Source organism: Lepus europaeus, chromosome 13 (assembly GCF_033115175.1).
Source record: "Lepus europaeus isolate LE1 chromosome 13, mLepTim1.pri, whole genome shotgun sequence".
Classification (NCBI taxonomy): domain Eukaryota; kingdom Metazoa; phylum Chordata; class Mammalia; order Lagomorpha; family Leporidae; genus Lepus; species Lepus europaeus.
This window is the reverse complement of record NC_084839.1, coordinates 25,036,664-25,053,685: the sequence shown is the minus strand read 5'-3', so window position 1 is coordinate 25,053,685 and position 17,022 is coordinate 25,036,664. Positions and strand designations below refer to the sequence as shown.

The 17,022-nt window shown below is 42.7% G+C and overlaps 2 protein-coding genes and 1 pseudogene across 3 annotated transcripts in view; 1 reads left to right on the top strand and 2 right to left on the bottom strand.

The window, feature by feature from the left end:
- BABAM2 (BRISC and BRCA1 A complex member 2) overlaps positions 1–17,022 on the bottom strand; it is a 531,071-nt gene that overhangs the window by 60,872 nt on the left and 453,177 nt on the right. The window lies entirely within an intron of this gene.
- On the bottom strand, positions 9,915–10,052 carry LOC133773116 (U2 spliceosomal RNA; annotated as a pseudogene).
- On the top strand, positions 11,585–12,859 carry LOC133773032 (S-formylglutathione hydrolase-like). Its single transcript, XM_062210169.1, is given in 2 exon segments — positions 11,585–12,138; positions 12,140–12,859. Coding segments are annotated over 2 exon segments (843 nt in total). The 5' UTR covers positions 11,585–11,658; the 3' UTR covers positions 12,503–12,859.

The following is a 17,022-nucleotide window of genomic DNA, read 5'->3' as shown; positions in this document are numbered from 1 at the left end:
TCAGATTAAGGATTTGGCCTACTCTGCTCTTCCAACATAAAACACAGGCTGTACCATTTGGAGATGCTTCTGTTGAGACCACAATTCACTCCTGAGATCTCAGTTAAACAAGAGCTTAGGGATAAGCTTTGCAAATTCTTTTAATCCTTTGGATATCGAGACAGTGTACAATACATATGAAGTTTCCAAGCATACAGCCAAATAAAAAATGAGAATTATTAGCCTAGTCATAGAATTAAAAAAAAAAAAAAAGCCTCAGGGAGTCTGACTGTGAGTACATCTAGAAAAGTCCTGTTCATCCAGCTCTATGTCTTTTGTGGTCAGTCTGGTACCTGGCCCAAACAGTACGCTTCAGTGTTCATGGAATTAAACTCAGATCTCGCCCGCGAGCACACGAGAAGTACACCCCATCTCTACAAGGGTTAAGACCTACAAATCTCAAAAAGACTCCATGACTAACCTGAGACTAATTGGAAAAATGCATAGAAACTTGTATCTTTCTTGGGAAATAAGGCTGAGCAGAGGCAATGGGATAGGTCAGAGTGCTGGGCTATTGGCATTTAAACTGTGACTGTAACTGATAATTCTCTGGCCTCAACCACACGGATAGGATTCCTTTTGCAATGATCTTCACCGAGCTCACCTGTATGCAAAATCTGCTGATCACTGGCAGGTATTATGGTTTCCCTGGAGACGGTGAATCCTTAATCCACCTTTTCAACACTAGGGAGAGTTCAAAAGACTCACAGTACAAAGAGACAGCTTCGTAGCTGGCAGTATCAGAGGAAACTCTGGGTAGCACCCCATCTGCAGAAAGGAACTAGAAAATAGGTCCTGCTACCCACCCTCACACTGAGGCAGGGACTCTTCCGATCACAGACACGTCTAGGGTCCTCTCACTATCACGGAAGAGGCAGGGCAGCTGTGCTGTGCCCGCCAATGTCTTTCTTTTTTCTTTTCTTTTTTTAAAAATTTTTTGACAGGCAGAGCGGACAGTGAGAGAGAGAAAGAGACAGAGAGAAAGGTCTTCCTTTGCCATTGGTTCACCCTCCAATGGCCGCTGCGGCTGGCGTGCTGCGGCCAGCGCATCGCGCTGATCCAAAGGCAGAAGCCAGGTGCTTCTCCTGGTCTCCCATGGGGTGCAGGGCCCAAGCACTTGGGCCATCCTCCACTGCACTCCTGGGCCATCAATGTCTTTCAAATCATGGGACGTACCCAGAAGGTAGCACTATTGTATGGGATGCTCGGGAGAACGGGCGGTCGGCAGAGGTCATTGGCTGGGGGCTCCAGTTCCCCCCCGGACTGTCTGTGGCTGCCCCCTGAGCCAGCTGTATGTGGGAACACACTCACCAGCAAGCTTTAGAGAACGGCTAAGCACCTGAAGGTCTGTTCATAGCTGTGTGCTGTGAGTTCAACAGCTGGTGCCAAGTACTTCATCTCTAGTTGCTTTAGTTTCCTCTTCTGTGACATAGACATAGTAAGGACCCCAGCCTCATAGGCTGTTGGGAGATGTCCAATTATGAATGTAAGGTACTTATAGCGAAGTACTTTGCCTACCGTGAGCACTCAATAAATGACATTCTCTATACAGAACAATGATATTATTATCAACTAGAGGTCACTTCTTACCACCTCAGCAGCCTCTGGGAATGGATTTGATGGAGAAAAAAAAATACCAGGTTGATGGGGACTGAAGAAAAGGGTGCATGCCTACCAGTGGGGTAGGTTTTTATTTATTTTTTTATTTTAAAACTGTGGTAAAATAAGTTTTTATCATTTTAAATATTTTTAAATGTACAATTAGGTGGCATTAAGTGCATTCCCACTGTTGTGCAACCATCACCATCATCCACCTCCAAAACGTTTTCATCACTCCAAACCAAAACTCCAGACCCATTAAACATGGCTTCCCATCCCTCCGCCCCTCAATTCTTGGCTGTTCTACTTTCTAGTAAGTTACCTCATGTACGTGGAGCTACGCAGCTTCTGTCCTTTTGTGAGATGTCTACAAGCTTCACGCACCAGGAAGCAGGGGTTTCAGTTTAGCCCAGAAGTCACTCCCGAAAGTCTCTTTCCTATGTGTGGCCATCTCAAGAATTCAGATGACCTTTCTGGAGGAAAAGTGTTCCAACAGCATTTTGAGTTCCAAACCAGATCCTGTCCATGTATAGTATGACTGCACAGAAGGGTCTGGTCAGGCCAAAGAGTTCAGATTAGCAGGAGGACCAGGGATTTCTAGGTTGGAATGGGCTCCAGGTTACACTAGCGAGGGCCTCACAACACATCTGTTCCATGTGAACATTACTCATTCTTCCTTCACCTAGATGCCCACAAGCTGCTGAAACGCAACAGACCCTAAACTGGGCTCAACATCTCCAAACTGGCTCCTCCTGGCATCCCTGCTTCAGCTCATGGCATCATGAGCTACCCAGACGCCTAAAGAAGAAACCTGGGAACCATCTGAATTCGTCTTAGTCCCTCACTCTCTACTTGGGATCACATGTTTTGCTAATTTTACTTCCAAAATATTTCTCAAATCATCCCCCACCCCCTCCCCACTACTCTTCCTATGACTATTTTACTTTGGATCCAATCATCTTAGCCCAGATTGTCTTTTTAGGTCTCCTGGTCCATACTCTAAAGCATCTTCCACATAATGCCAGGGTAGTCTATTGTTAAAAAGCAAGAACAGGTAACTTCTCCAGTGAGCATTCTTCAGTAACTCCCTGCTACCCTTAGCATAAAGTCAACTTGTCAGACTGTTATATGAAGCGCTATCCGTGCTCTGGCCTCTGAACACCACATTAGCGCAACCTCTCACCCCTCCCTGAGACCCACTAAGCATTCAAGAAACTCTTAGCCATGTACAACAGTTTCTCACATACACTCTACTATCTCTTCCCACAGTGCCTTTCTTTATGGCAGCCCCTCTGCCTGGAATGCTTTTAACAGCCTTCCCACCCTGCTAGGTTAGGTGTCCCTTCTCTGTGTTCCCATAACATATGGTGTACACTTAGCATTGTTCTTTAAATAATGTTTTGTTACTATTTTTGTATGTTTATCTTCCCCACTAGACTGAGACATTTCAGAGCAGGTTTGTCCTGGCATCCTCTTAGAAATGACAGTGCCTGAGCCAGAGCAGGTGGCTCAATACATGGTGAAAGAAGGACTCAATCAACACACAAATGAATAAACTATTGCTCAGGTCGGGCTAGAGGCCACAGGAAGGCAGATGGAAAGGAGGCAGGGAAGAAGTAAAGCTGTATTTGCAGATGACATGATCATGGACACAGAAATCCTAATGACTCTAATAATATTCAATCAAAAATCAATTATATTTCTACATATTAACTATGAGCAATTAGAAAATGAAATTTAAAAAAACACCCTCCATTCATCTTAGCTTTAAAATATATGTTGGAGGGGCTGGTGCTATGGCGCAGCAGGTTAACACCCTGGCCTGAAGCACTGGCATCCCATATGGCACTGGTTCGAGACCCCGCTGCTCCACTTCCCATCCAGCTCTCTGCTATGGCCTGGGAAAGCAGAAGATGGCCCAAGTCCTTGGGCCCCTGAACCCGTGTGGGAGACCTGGAGGAAGTTACTGGCTCCTGGCTTCAGATCAGTGCAGCTCCAGCTGTGGCAGCCAATTGAGGAGTGAACCATAGGATGGAAGACCTCTCTCTCTCTCTCTCTCTCTCTTTCTCTCTCTCTCTCTCCCCCTCTCTCTGCCTCTCCTCTCTCTATGTAACTCTGACTTTCAAATAAATAAATCTTTACATATATATATGTTAGAATTAATTTAACAAAAAATGTATAAGACCTGTATACTGAAAACATTTCCATGAGAAATTAAAAATAAAAAATAAATGGAAACATATACCATGTTCATGAACTGGAAAACTCAATATTTCTAAGATGGAAATTCTCCCCTAATTGAGGAATGGATTAAATGAAATCTCAATCATGATTTTTGTGAAGAAATTGACAAGCTGATTCTAAAATTTAAATGGACATGCTAAAGACTTAAATAACTTTGGAAATAGAAATACAGTTTTAAAAGCTACACTGTCTGATTTTAAGACTTTACAGTGAAAGAATAGACACATAGATCAATGGAACAAAATAAAGAGTACAGAAACAGACCTACACTTATATGGCCAAGTGATCACTGCTAAAGGATTCAAGGTAATTTCACAGGAGGAAAGGATAGTTTTTTCAGCAAATGGTGCTGGGTCAGCTGGATATTAGTACAGGGGTGGAGGGGAATAATCACATCCCTTACCTTGTAATATACAAAAACGAACTTGAAATGGAACTCAGGCCAACATTTAAGAGCTCAGACTAGGGCCCGGCACTGTGGGGAAGCAGGTAAAGCCTCTGCCTGCAATGCTGGCATTCCATATGGGCGCCGGTTCAAGTCCCAGCTGCTCCACTTCCAAAAGAGCTCTCTGCTATGGCCTGAGAAAGCAGCAGAAGATGGCCTGAGTCCTTGGGCCCTTGCATCCGTGTGGGAGAGCTGGAAGAAGCTCCTGTTCCTGGCTCATGCTGTTGTGGCCATGTGGGAGAGTAAACCAATGGATGGAAGACTCCCCCCCACCCCGCCTTTCTCTGCCCCTCCTTCTCTCTCTGTGCAACTCTTATAAAGAAAAATAAAATAAATAATACATAAATAAATCTTTTTTAAAAAAGAGCTCAGACTATAAACTTTCTTAAAAAAACAACTTAGAAATTATTTGTGAGGGCCCGGCACCATGGCGCAGTAGGTTAATCCTCCAGCTGCGGCACCAGCATCCCATATGGGCAACAGTTCTAGTTCCAGCTGCTCCTCTTCCAATCCAGCTCCCCGCTGTGGCCTGGGGAAGCAGTAGAAGATGGCCCAAATACTTGGACCCCTGCACCCACATGGGAGACTCAGAAGAAGTTCCTGGCTCCTGGCTTCAGATCAGCGTAGCTCTGGCCATTGCAGCCATCTGGGGAGTGAACCAAAGGAAGGAAAACCTTTCTCTCTGTCTCTCCCTCTCACTGTCTGTAACTCTGCCTCTCAAATAAATAAATAAAATCTTTTTTTTTTTTTAAAAGAAATTATTTGTGAACTTAAAAGGTAAGAGTTTCTTAAGAAGGACACAAAAGGCATGGCCCATAAAACTGAGAACTGATAAAATGGACTGCATAAAAACTAAGGCTTTTCCCTTTGGGGAAGACACAGCGAAAAAAATGAAAAGACCCTGCAAATACTTGCAGAACATATAACTGACAAACGGCTTGTGTCCCAACGTGTAAAGAACTTATACCTCCAAAACAGACACTTGACAAATTACCTTACTTGGATGGCAAACACTTGAAAAGATGTTCAATGTTACTACACATTAGGGAACTGTAAATTAAAACCAAAATGAGATACTACTCTACAAGAGGATTCCAAAAGGTTCATGGGAAAATGGAATTAAAAGCTAAGCTTATGGTGGTGCAAAATTTTCAGAATCCATACACATTTTCTTTCATAATATGCATTTCCCACGAACTTTTAAAAGACCCCCTCATATGCCCTAAAATGGCTATTACTTAAAAAGACTGACACCACCAGGAATTGGAGAGGATGTGGAGAACTGAAATTCTCACGTATTAGTAGTGAGAATGTTAATTTACAGGCCTGTGAGAAACCAAATGGCAGTGTTTCGCTGAGTTACACACACATTCACCATATGACCACCCAGCATTCCCACTCCAGGGCTTCTCCCAGGAGCAGTAAAGATATATGTCCACACAAAGACTTGTTCAAGGAACACTGTTCTTAATGGCTGCAAACTGAAAACAACTAATATGCCCACCCACCATCTGGCAAATGGATAAACAATGAAATGGGAACAGGGACTACTACTCAGCAATAAACAAGAATCGAACATCAACATATACAACAACAAACAGATCTCAAAAAACACCATGCTAAGTAAAAGAAGTCAGATATGAAAGACTACCTACTGTATGATTCCATTTTTAAAGAACTGGAAACAGAATATACTAGAGTAACAGAAAGTGGTGAGTGGTTACGTGGGAATGGAAGTCCAGGTCGGGACCAGGTGCATGGCATGTGAGGAAATTTCTCCAGGTGAAGGAAGTGTTCTGTGGCATAATTGTGCTGCTGGATTTATGACTACATGTGGTTACCAAAATTCATTAAAATCCTTACTTAAAATGGGTGAATTTTACTATATGTAAATTATACCTCAAAAAGATGAGAAAAAATGTGTGTGCCCCATGGATTCACAAAAGCTGAAATTGGGCAACAGCATGTGTAATACTTGCAAATGGAAGATTCATTAAATCTGAGCACTATTTTCTAGTATATTGCTTCGGCTGAACATATGTCAGTTCTTCAGGCTAGCGCTGAGATGTCCACAGCGCAATAATGAACACGTGCTATTGTAAAACTGTTTACCTTTCTTGGTATCTTGGAACTGAGCCACTCAAACACAGGAAAACTACTTCACTGCACTGTAAGAAACCTAGTTTCTAGCCCTATTCTTTCTTAGCACGAGCATGCATGAACTCAGGGAGGAACTCAGCCATTCTCCCTAAGCAATCTGAGGTCCCTGGATCAGGATACCTGGGAATCTGGACAGGAGGAAGGTGATCTTTATTTGTACTAACTTCTAACTGAAATTTAGCATTTCCTCCAATTAAGATTATTTACAACAATCTGCAGTAGTATTAGCAGTACTTGGATTTTGTTACCTATAGAAATCACAGATATTTGTATGTCACATCATTGTTTATATCGCAAAATATTATTTATACTCATCACTATTTTGAAATTACAGTGGTTATTGGATTTGACACTGCATATTATTACTTAATTTGTTAATAAGGAAGTTCTTATATCCATATCATGACTTTAAAGATTTGATAACAGACTTCTCATATAATTGTTTTCTTTTGTCACATGATTTATTATGGATAGATATGATTCACCAAAGGGGTCCATGGCACAAAAAATGTTATAACTCATTATAGCTAGGTGAGCTCTATCCATTCTAGTGCTAAAAACCATATTAAAAGCTGACATCAAAGCTCATATTCTAAATGAAATAATTAAAAGCACTTTGAAACTGTAAGGTGGCATGCAGATATAAGAGGCTGCCTTATGTAGGCCCATGAATGAAATGATATTTTTAAGTTTATTAACTAGACGTATTTTTTAGAAAAGATTTCTTTGAAAGGCAGAGAGGAAGGAGGAGTAGGTGGTGGAGGAGGAGAAGAGAGAGCACTGGAGAGAACAGAATCTCTTCCATCTTCTGCTTCACTTCTGAAATGTCTACAAGAGCTGGGGCTGGGGCAGGGCTGAAGCCAGGAGCCAGGAACTCTACCAGGTCTCCCTGCTGGGAGGCAGGGTCTCAAGTACCTGAGCCATCATCTGCTACCTCCTGTGCACATTTGCTGGAAGCTGGATTGGAAGCGGAGTAGCTGGGGACTCAAAGCAGGGCACTTCCATATGGGACATGAGAGTCCAAAGTGGCAGCTTAACCTGCTACACCACAGTGCCCGCCACTAAATGTATTTTCTTTTTCCTTTTTTTTTTTTTTTTTTTTTTTTGACAGGCAGAGTGGACAGTGAGAGAGAGAGACAGAGAGAAAGGTCTTCCTTTTTGCCGTTGGTTCACCCTCCAATGGCCGCCGCGGTTGGCGCGCTGCAGCCGGCGCACCGCACTGATCCGATGGCAGGAGCCAGGTGTTTATCCTGGTCTCCCATGGGGTGCAGTGCCCAAGTACTTGGGCCATCCTCCACTGCACTCCCTGGCCACAGCAGAGAGCTGGCCTGGAAGAGGGGCAACCGGGACAGGATCGGTGCCCTGACCGGGACTAGAACCCAGTGTGCTGGCGCCGCAAGGCGGAGGATTAGCCTATTGAGCCGCGGCGCCGGCCTAAATGTATTTTCTTAACTAGACTATGGGGAAGAAAAATGGGAAGCAATATCCATTATTTGGGACCCCATCTCTCCTAAAACAAGGCTTTCAAAGTTTAGATCCTGACTTGTTTGGACCCTGATTTGAACAAACTGCAAAAAACAAAAACAACCCCAAAACATGTCTGAGATAAACAAGAAAATCTGAGGATTTAGCACATTAGATGATATAAAAGAATCAGCTATGTTATGGAGATAGATTTCTAAAAAATCTTTATCAGAGATACACACTAAAGTATAGGTAAAATGACATACTTTACTTTGCTCCAAAATATCCTGGAAAATTAAACAGAATAAATTTAAAAAACAGAGGGATCAAAGAAACAGGCACACAAAGCTGCAGTGTGGGTAACAGACATATGTGGTTGATATATTTGTCTGTTTACTTTTGTATTTTTTTTTTTTCATCTCATAGGCCCTCAGGACAGATCTAATCCCCAGAAATGTCTGAATTGTATTTAGGTAAGAAAAAAGAAATGAGATCATGTAAAGGAGCATGCAGTTTGCTATAGTTCCTTCCTCTCCCTCTTGGCTTAGCATCTGGTCCATTTCCAAGTCAAAATCACCTCTTTGGCTCCCAGAGCTATTTGACCTTGTAGGTTTGCATGGGCTTTGTATGATAAACTATTATCATTGACCACATGCGTTCATTATATTTAAACAGGTTAAATCAGGTTTTTGGTAACCAGTAGCTGGTTCATTTTTCAATTAAGCCATTTAGTTTTGCTTTTTCAATGGCACAGAGTGAACCAACACATCGAGTTACTAGGCAGGGAGCTGCAGCTGGACAACCTGTCACCACCACTGAGGAACCACTCCAGCGTCCTACCTTGCTGCCATCAGATAGCAATTATGCCTGTGGTGAGACATCCACTCAGGTCCCTGAGAGAGGGGCTCGTCTCCAATCTCTCTGATCTGTGCATGGTGGGACATCAGCCCTCTGCTCTTGTTCTTGGAGCTGACAGGTCCTCTGTGAAGTTCTGAAGGGTCTCTAAATTCATTTCACACTTGGGGATGCTGCTATGCAATGATCTGAAGCAGTACAGTAACACAGTTTAGCATATGGGATCTGGACTCAGTTGCTTGCTGTGTGGCACAATTTTATGATGTGTAAAGTGGAATGACACTTGTCACTATCTTCTGAAAAAATATTGTGAGCATTAATACCATGATATGCCAAGTACTGCGAACAGTGTTTGGTACATGGTGTATATTGAATACCTGGGAACTTTACCATCTTCAACAGCTCATGTTCTAAAGGAAAATAATAACCCATGATTCATCAATGTAAAGACACTTCCATATCATTTCTTAAAAGAAGGTTATAGTGAACTGGATCAACACAACAAGAGTTACCCTTGGTCAACAGTTGCTTTGTTTCCTTAAGAAAGATCCTTCAGTGGTTACCATTTGTTCATACAAAACTCACTTTGGCAATTACTTTAATCCAATAATCACAATTTAAAGGAAACATACAACATATATAAGAGGGTACAGGAAGAAAACATTGTGTGATTGACTGTGCATCAGATTCACAACCTCTTTCCTCATGAGAAGTCCTTTAAGAGCATTAAAAAGGTGGCATGTAAACCACAGGTACTACAATGAAGAGACTATTCCCAATGAAGGCTTATGAAACCAATTATTAAACTAGTGTCAGAAATTACAAAACAGACTTTTTGAAAGTAAACTCTCACAGTTGAAACAAGAGTTTCAATCTGAGTCAAGACAGTGATAGTGGTTGCTAGGGGACCACTGCTGCCGGAGTCATCCATGGGAAGTCTCAGGATACAAATTAACCAAAATGTTTCCAGTATCAAAAGGACCCAACAGTTCTCATAATTAAAGCAAAATAGACATTCAGAAGGATTCTTTCATCGTTTCTCATTTTAAATAATACACATAATTGATTGGTTACACTTTTTGTTCATAATCATTAAAGTTAGAAGTAATAAAATTAAACAGAACCTTTATGTTGGCCTAATAGGAGGCAAAACATGCTAATTGTAAATCATATTACACTTTTTATAGATTTGGTTTGAAACTAATTATTCCTACACTTGATCTTAGCCAAAAGGCCGAGAAGCGATGAAACTAATTCTTTCTAATTCTAACCACTTTACCAATTCTGATTTGCTTGTCAAAAATATTCATTTATATAAAAACGTGATTTGTACTCAAAGTACACAAGCTTTGAGAAACATCACAGATCTGGTTTTACTGAACTGCCTAGTAGCCATCTTGTCTGCTACTTGCTAAATATTCTACAACAAAAGCTTATTTCTGTGGCCAGGAGGTGCAAGTCTACACCACACTGCTCAGGAACTAAGCAGCTACAGATAGTTTCACCTCTCAGTGGCGAGACGATGGTGGGACACCAACGCAAATACTTTTCTGGGCTGTACTAGGAATCCTGTAGACTGACACAATCAGAGCTTGGAGGGGCAAGTGTATCAGCCTTTGATTTTCACAAGCTGTCCTGAGTTCTAATTTTGTAGCCTTAATTCAGGCCTATAAGGAAAGAATTATTTAAGTGACTAGTAGAATTAAAGTTATCAATTCCTCTGGCTTAAAAAAAAAAAGTTGTCAGAAATTTGACTCTGAAAAAATAACTTTTATGTACTTAATATAAGCTTAAGATCAATACAGAAAAAATATTCAGAAACCTGCATGGACATGAATCATTTAAAATAAATAAAGGTATCAGAATAAGAATTCATCATTCACAGACCACATAAAACCCCCTACTCCCACTCCTGTAGAGATGTGCTAGGAGTAGTAGACAGAACAAAATAGACAAGGATTTTCTCTTTCCTCCTTCAGAAAGTGCTGCATTGTTGTGGTTACATTGTAACTTATATCAACAGCACATATCTGACAATAGCACAAACAAGGGGGTGGAAAAGGAGCCACATTGTTCTATTTTATGAAGTTGTTATGTTTTACCAGAATGAAGTCACCATTAACCCAAAGTAGAGTGTGTTACGTTAAAGAGGCACATTGCAATGTCTAGAACAAATCACCAAAAGAAATTTTTTAAAAAATGTGGCTTGAAAAAAAAGGAAAAAACATCAACAAAGGCCTCTCCTTGCTCACTGTGCCCTAATCACAACCACTCAGGCCAAGCTTTCTGTTGCCTTAGGGCTTTTGCGTAAGCTCCTTCCCCTAAAACATCCTTCCCTGCTCGCCGATGGCGTTGTTAAGGTCTCAGCTGAAATGTCACCTCCTCGGAGCGGTCTTCCATAACCACCCTAACAACAGCCCCCTCTTAGTCTCTCCCAGCCCTCGGCTTTGGCCCAACAGGGTACTTTCACCATTATGTATGTGTTTGCTGAATTCTTTATTATCTGCCCCTCTTCATATATAACATATGAGAGTGTCTTTCCTTCATATATCATTTTGTGCCTTATAGTGCACATAGTAGGCAAGTCACAAAACATTTGCTTTTAAATCTGCATAGCATTGTACTCTACCTGCATCTGATCTCTTTCTCATCACCTAGACCATAGGCTGGCAAATGCCATCTCTAAAGGGTCAAGTAGTACACTGACTCTGTGGCAGAGTCCTCTCTTTCTGTTTTGTTTTTCTAACAACAGTTTAGAAATGCAGTTACACGTCCATTGCTTCTGCACCGGGGCTTCCGCCTACAGGATCATCAGCCCGTGGTGCAGACAAAAAAAAAGAGTAATCAGGAGAATGGCGTTGAAACAGGTTTCCAGCAGCAAGAGCTTTGGAGGATTCCAGAAAGTTTTTGAACATGACAGTGCTGAATTGAAATGCAAGATGGAATTTGCTGTCTACCTGCCACCAAAGGCAGAATCTGCAAAGTGCCCTGTATTGTATTTTCTATCTGGTTTGACTTGCACAGAACAAAATTTTATAACAAAATCTGGCTTTCAGCAAGCTGCCTCAGAACATGGCCTTATTGTCATCGCTCCAGATACCAGCCCTCGTGGCTGCAATATTAAAGGAGAAGATGACAGCTGGGACTTTGGCACTGGTGCTGGATTTTATGTGGATGCCACTGAAGATCCTTGGAAAACCAACTATAGGATGTACTCTTACGTAACAGAGGAGCTTCCCCAGCTCGTAAATGCCAATTTCCCAGTGGACCCCCAAAGGACATCTATTTTTGGCCACTCCATGGGAGGCCATGGAGCTCTGATTTGCACTTTGAAAAAATCCTGGAAAGTACAAATCTGTGTCAGCATTTGCTCCAATTTGCAACCCAATGCCCTGTGTTTGGAGCAAAAAAGCCTTTGGTGAATTTTTGGGACCAGACCAAAACAAATGGAAGGCTTATGATGCTACCCATCTTGTGAAATCCTACACAGGTTCTCAGCTGGACATACTAATTGATCAAGGAAAAGCGGATGAGTTTTATGACCAGTTACTCCCTGAGAACTTCATAGCTGCCTGTACAGAAAAGAAAATCCCTGTCGTTTTTAGATTACAAGAGGGTTATGATCATGGCTACTACTTCATTGCAACCTTTATTGCTGATCACATCAGACATCACGCCAAATGCCTGAATGTGTGAAAAGCTTCACATAAGGGAATCTTCTGGATTATGAAAGTTCTAATAAAGAATTGCTGAGAAAGATTTCAAAACATTGGATTTTACAGTGCGAAAATGGCTTCATTCTACAATTGAATCACCTTCTGAATAAACAAATCTACTTTTGACTTAAAGTTATTTCAGCATTGTTCACATTGAAAAGTACTACTTTATAGATTTTTCAATGTCACTTGGAAAGCCTTGTTGTATTAACCACAAATATTGTCCAGTCGTATGCACAGATTTAACTTGAAGTCACCAAGAAAAGTAATGTATTTTGTAAATACAAAATTGTATTCCTTTAAGAGATTAATAAATTTGGGGGCTGGCATTATGGCATAGCAGGTTAAGCCACTGCCTGCAGCACCTGCATCCCAAATGGGCACTGGTTTCAGTCCTGGCTGTTCCACTTCCAATCCAGCTCCCTGCTAATGTGCCTGGGAAAGCCGTGGAGGATGGTCTAAGTGCTTAGGCTGCTGCCCCTACGTAGGAGAACTGGATGAAGCTCCTGGCTTCAGCCTGCCCAGCCCCAGCCATTGTGGCCATTTGCGGGGTGAACTCGCAGATGGAAAACTTCCATCTCTATCTGTCCCTCTCTCTAACTTTGCCTTTCAAATAAATCTTTAAAAAAAAAAAGTTTGCAAGATGATTGGAAAGACTGGTTGCTTTAAAGTGTATATTTTTCTGTTGAGGAGCACAAAGAACACATTCTAAACACTGAATATGAATACATACTAAATGATAACCAAAGATGACGACAACAGGTTCTTAGAGTTCTAAGATTTATACTATTTAAATACAGACTGTGCTAAAAAGTAAACCAATAGTACCAAAAAATGAGTGATTTAAATACCACTAGTCAAAAATGAGCTTTAGAGCGAGTTACACACAAAATTTCTAAGGTTTCTAATCTGTAATAAAAATAATTAATATTTTTTGCAGATTTTAAGAAAAACAATTTCCTAAAATTGCTGTATTTGAGGTTTTAATAAGAGAAGAACTAGAAGACTTGGGGTTTTCTGTTTTAATAAGGAGCTGTCATATATGATGCTTGGAGGCCTGCGTTAGCAAGTCCAGAACCCATGGGGCAGCAGTCTGGAAGGGAAGACCACAGCCAGGATGGAACTCCACAGCAAGGGCGCGAGCTGCTGTCCACAGCGGGATTTCTGTTTCCCGGCAACTGCAGTCTGGCTTCGAGGCATTCTAACAGCTGAAGGTCCACCACATTCTCTCCCTTCTTTAGAGAGTTGATGAAATACCTAGAGTAGTACTAGACTGAATAACTAGGGACTGTAACCTAGCCAAGGTGGCACATCATTATAAGAAAAGTTCTCTGGGGCTGGCGCTGTGGCATAGCAGGAAAGGCCACTGCCTGCAGTGCCGGCATCTCAAGTCCTGGCTGCTCCACTTCCAATCCAACTCTTTGCTACGGCCTGGAAAAACAGTGGAGGATGGCCCAAGTGCTTGGGCCCTGCACCACCTAGGAGACCTGGAAGAAGCTCCTGGCTTCAGATTGTCCCAGCTCTGGCCATTGTGTCCATCTAGGGAGCGAACGAGCGGATGGAAGACCTCTCTCTCTATCTCTGCCTCTCTAACTCTGCCGTTCAAATAAATAAACTTTTTTTAAAAGTTAAAAAAAAAAAAAAAAGAAATGCAGTTACACATTCTCTCTACTGCCGTGGAAGTCACCGATCTCAACATTCTCCCCTTCCAAGCAGCAACTCTGCTACCTTAGGCAGCTGCCTCCTCTTGTGTCCCCTTCAGTGCAGCTGACCAGGGCCCAGGAAACACAGCAGAGGCCCCAGTGCCTGCTTCTGGTCTGTGCTATCTCACCTTGCTGTCTAGTCCTCCTGCCCACCCAGCTTCTGAAAAGACTGGCTTAAAGACCATATCTACCTCCAGAGGAAAGAACCAGTTGGAAAATGTGAAACCTTCTAGTCAACCACGATGAATGATTCTTAGATGATGGCCAGGGAACCTTCCTGAAGACAGTTTCTGGATGGGAACACGTTTCTGCTCCTGCTGCAAGGCCGAAACCTGAGACACACTGATAATGGATGAAGGAGGGAGGAAGGAGTGGTGGATGAGGAAGCTCCACAGGTATAATCAGGGCCACAATTGCCCTGGTGCTGTGGGAATGCTGGGGCACTGTAGGGTTTCCCAAGAGGTCCCAGCATCTGTACAATGTTTCCACTAAGGCACCCTGGCTTCTGCACAAGTCAGAGCCATATGCCTCATTCCTTTGGCATCCCAAAGGCTCAGAATGATTGCCAGACCTGCCCTGTGGACAGCTGTCTTCCCGGGCCTGAGGAGAACAGAGGGAGGGCACAGGAGTGCTGTCTTGTGTCCTGTTGAGTCTTCGATGGCCTCAAAGCAGCAGAAGTCTGGTTCTATCTCCAAGTTCTTTTTTACCTCTTGAGATCCTACAGTCATTCCTGGCAATGTTCTTTGTTATGTCTTTGCCACTCCGTATTCACCTCCTCATCACCATGGAAGGTAAAAAGGGAACAAACGGTCCCTTGGGCATTGTAACCAAGCAAGCAGATGCTTCCAAGGGAAGGTAAGTCAGAGGCTTAACTGCATGACTGAGGAAAACACATTACCTAACCAAGCCTCCCTTGGATGTAGCAAGTCCTATGTTTTAGATAAGAAAGAAGAAAGAGGGTGCAAATAATGTATATAAGGCATGCTGTGAGTTAGTGATGGAGTGGGAAACAGCATCAAAGTCCCCTGATTCATACCCAAAGCCTCATCTGCCACCAGGGCCAAGAGTGTGGGCAGTGACACTAAGAGACAAGGTGTCGGGGGAAGAAAGAAAGGACAGCTTGAGGGAGCGCTTTGGAAAGAGCTCATTCAACACATCCCAAGGTCTCCTGCAGCGGCTCCAAAGAATGTCTGGGGTCCTACGTTTCCCGAGACAGTAACTCAAAGCTAAGTTAAAATATGACAGTGGAACTTAATTTCGCATGTCTGACTTGGAGAAGCTAAGTAGTAGGATGGAAAAGGAGCTATAAGAAACACTGGACACATGGGACCAGGGTGAAAAACACTCTACAGAGAACAGACCTCCAAAAGCAATAACAATTGCTAAAAGCACTGAGTGCCCCAATAGGGCAGTCGGCAGGGTCCGAGAGGTGAATGTTTTTTTATATCTGATCAGTGTAACAATTCTTCTTGCTAGCGGCAAGGGTTTCGATGTTGTACATCCTCCAAGGGTTCATGTGCTGGAACGTGGTCCCAACGCCACAGTATTACGAGGCGGTGGAATCTCTAAGAGGCGAGGCTCAACTGAAGGTGGTTAGGGATTCATGTAGTTCTCTCAGGAACGGGCTGTTATAAAGCAAAGCCACTCCACAAACTCTGCCCCTTCTGCACGTGGCTGGTTCCCTTTCTGTTTCTCTCTCATGTTAAGTGGCCAATGGGGCCCTTACCAGAGGCTACACAGATGGGGTTGCCAGATCTTGAACTTCCAAGCTCCAAAACTGTGAACTATTAAATCTCTTTTCTTTATAAAGTACCCAGCCTTGGGTATTTTGTTATAGCAACTGAAGATGGACTAATACACTTGTAATCTACAGAACAGTCATTTTGGAGTTGCATGTGGAAAGCATAGGTTAGAGTTGAACAATGTCAAGAACGAATATTTTTCCTCTTATGTCTGACATGATCTAACATCAACTGAAAGTAGAACCACAGCTAGGAGACCAAAGGCAGTTACAGGAAAGAGATCTGAGATGTCATGTCACTCTGGGGTGAAGGGACTAGCTGAAGAACTGATCTAATTTACTATTTGCAACTGGCCAGTTGTGATGGGGCTGTCCATAGCCACTCTGGAGGCACCCAAAGGTCATCACTCTCACTTGAAACAGAATACAGGCCCCTCTTGCTGAACTAAGCTAGGAGGATCACACCACACAACTGCTTCAAGTCATCTGAAATCAACCACGGATTTAGCCAGGATCTGGGGTTAGGACAACAGGTGAGAAATACAACCACTGGGGGGGTGGGTGTCGTGGCACAATGGGTTAAGACACTGCTTGGGAGAGCCCATATCAGAGTGCCTAGGATCAAGTTCCAGATCCACTTCTGATCTAGCTCCATGCTAACGCACATGGGAGGCAGCAGATGATGGCCCAAGGGCTCAGGGTCCTACCACTTGGGCAACCCGGATGGAGTTCTTGCCTCTTGGCTTTATGGACATCAGGGAAATAAATCATGGAATGGAAGATCTTTCTCTCTCTGTGTGTGTCACTCTTTCAAATAAATAAACCTTTTCTAAAAAATACAAAACAAATAGAATCACTGAGACCAAGCTGATGAGGTGAAGTGAATGTGGCAAATAACAAGTGAGGTCTCACAAAAAATCTAAGAATGCAAAATCAAGGTAAAAAACACAAGGTCAAATAGAAAGAAAGTGGTGGTTGGAAGCACCAGTGTTCAGCTAACAGTAAGGCTGGAGAAGACAGAGAGCAGAGACTGCCAGAAGGCCTTAACGTGAGGCC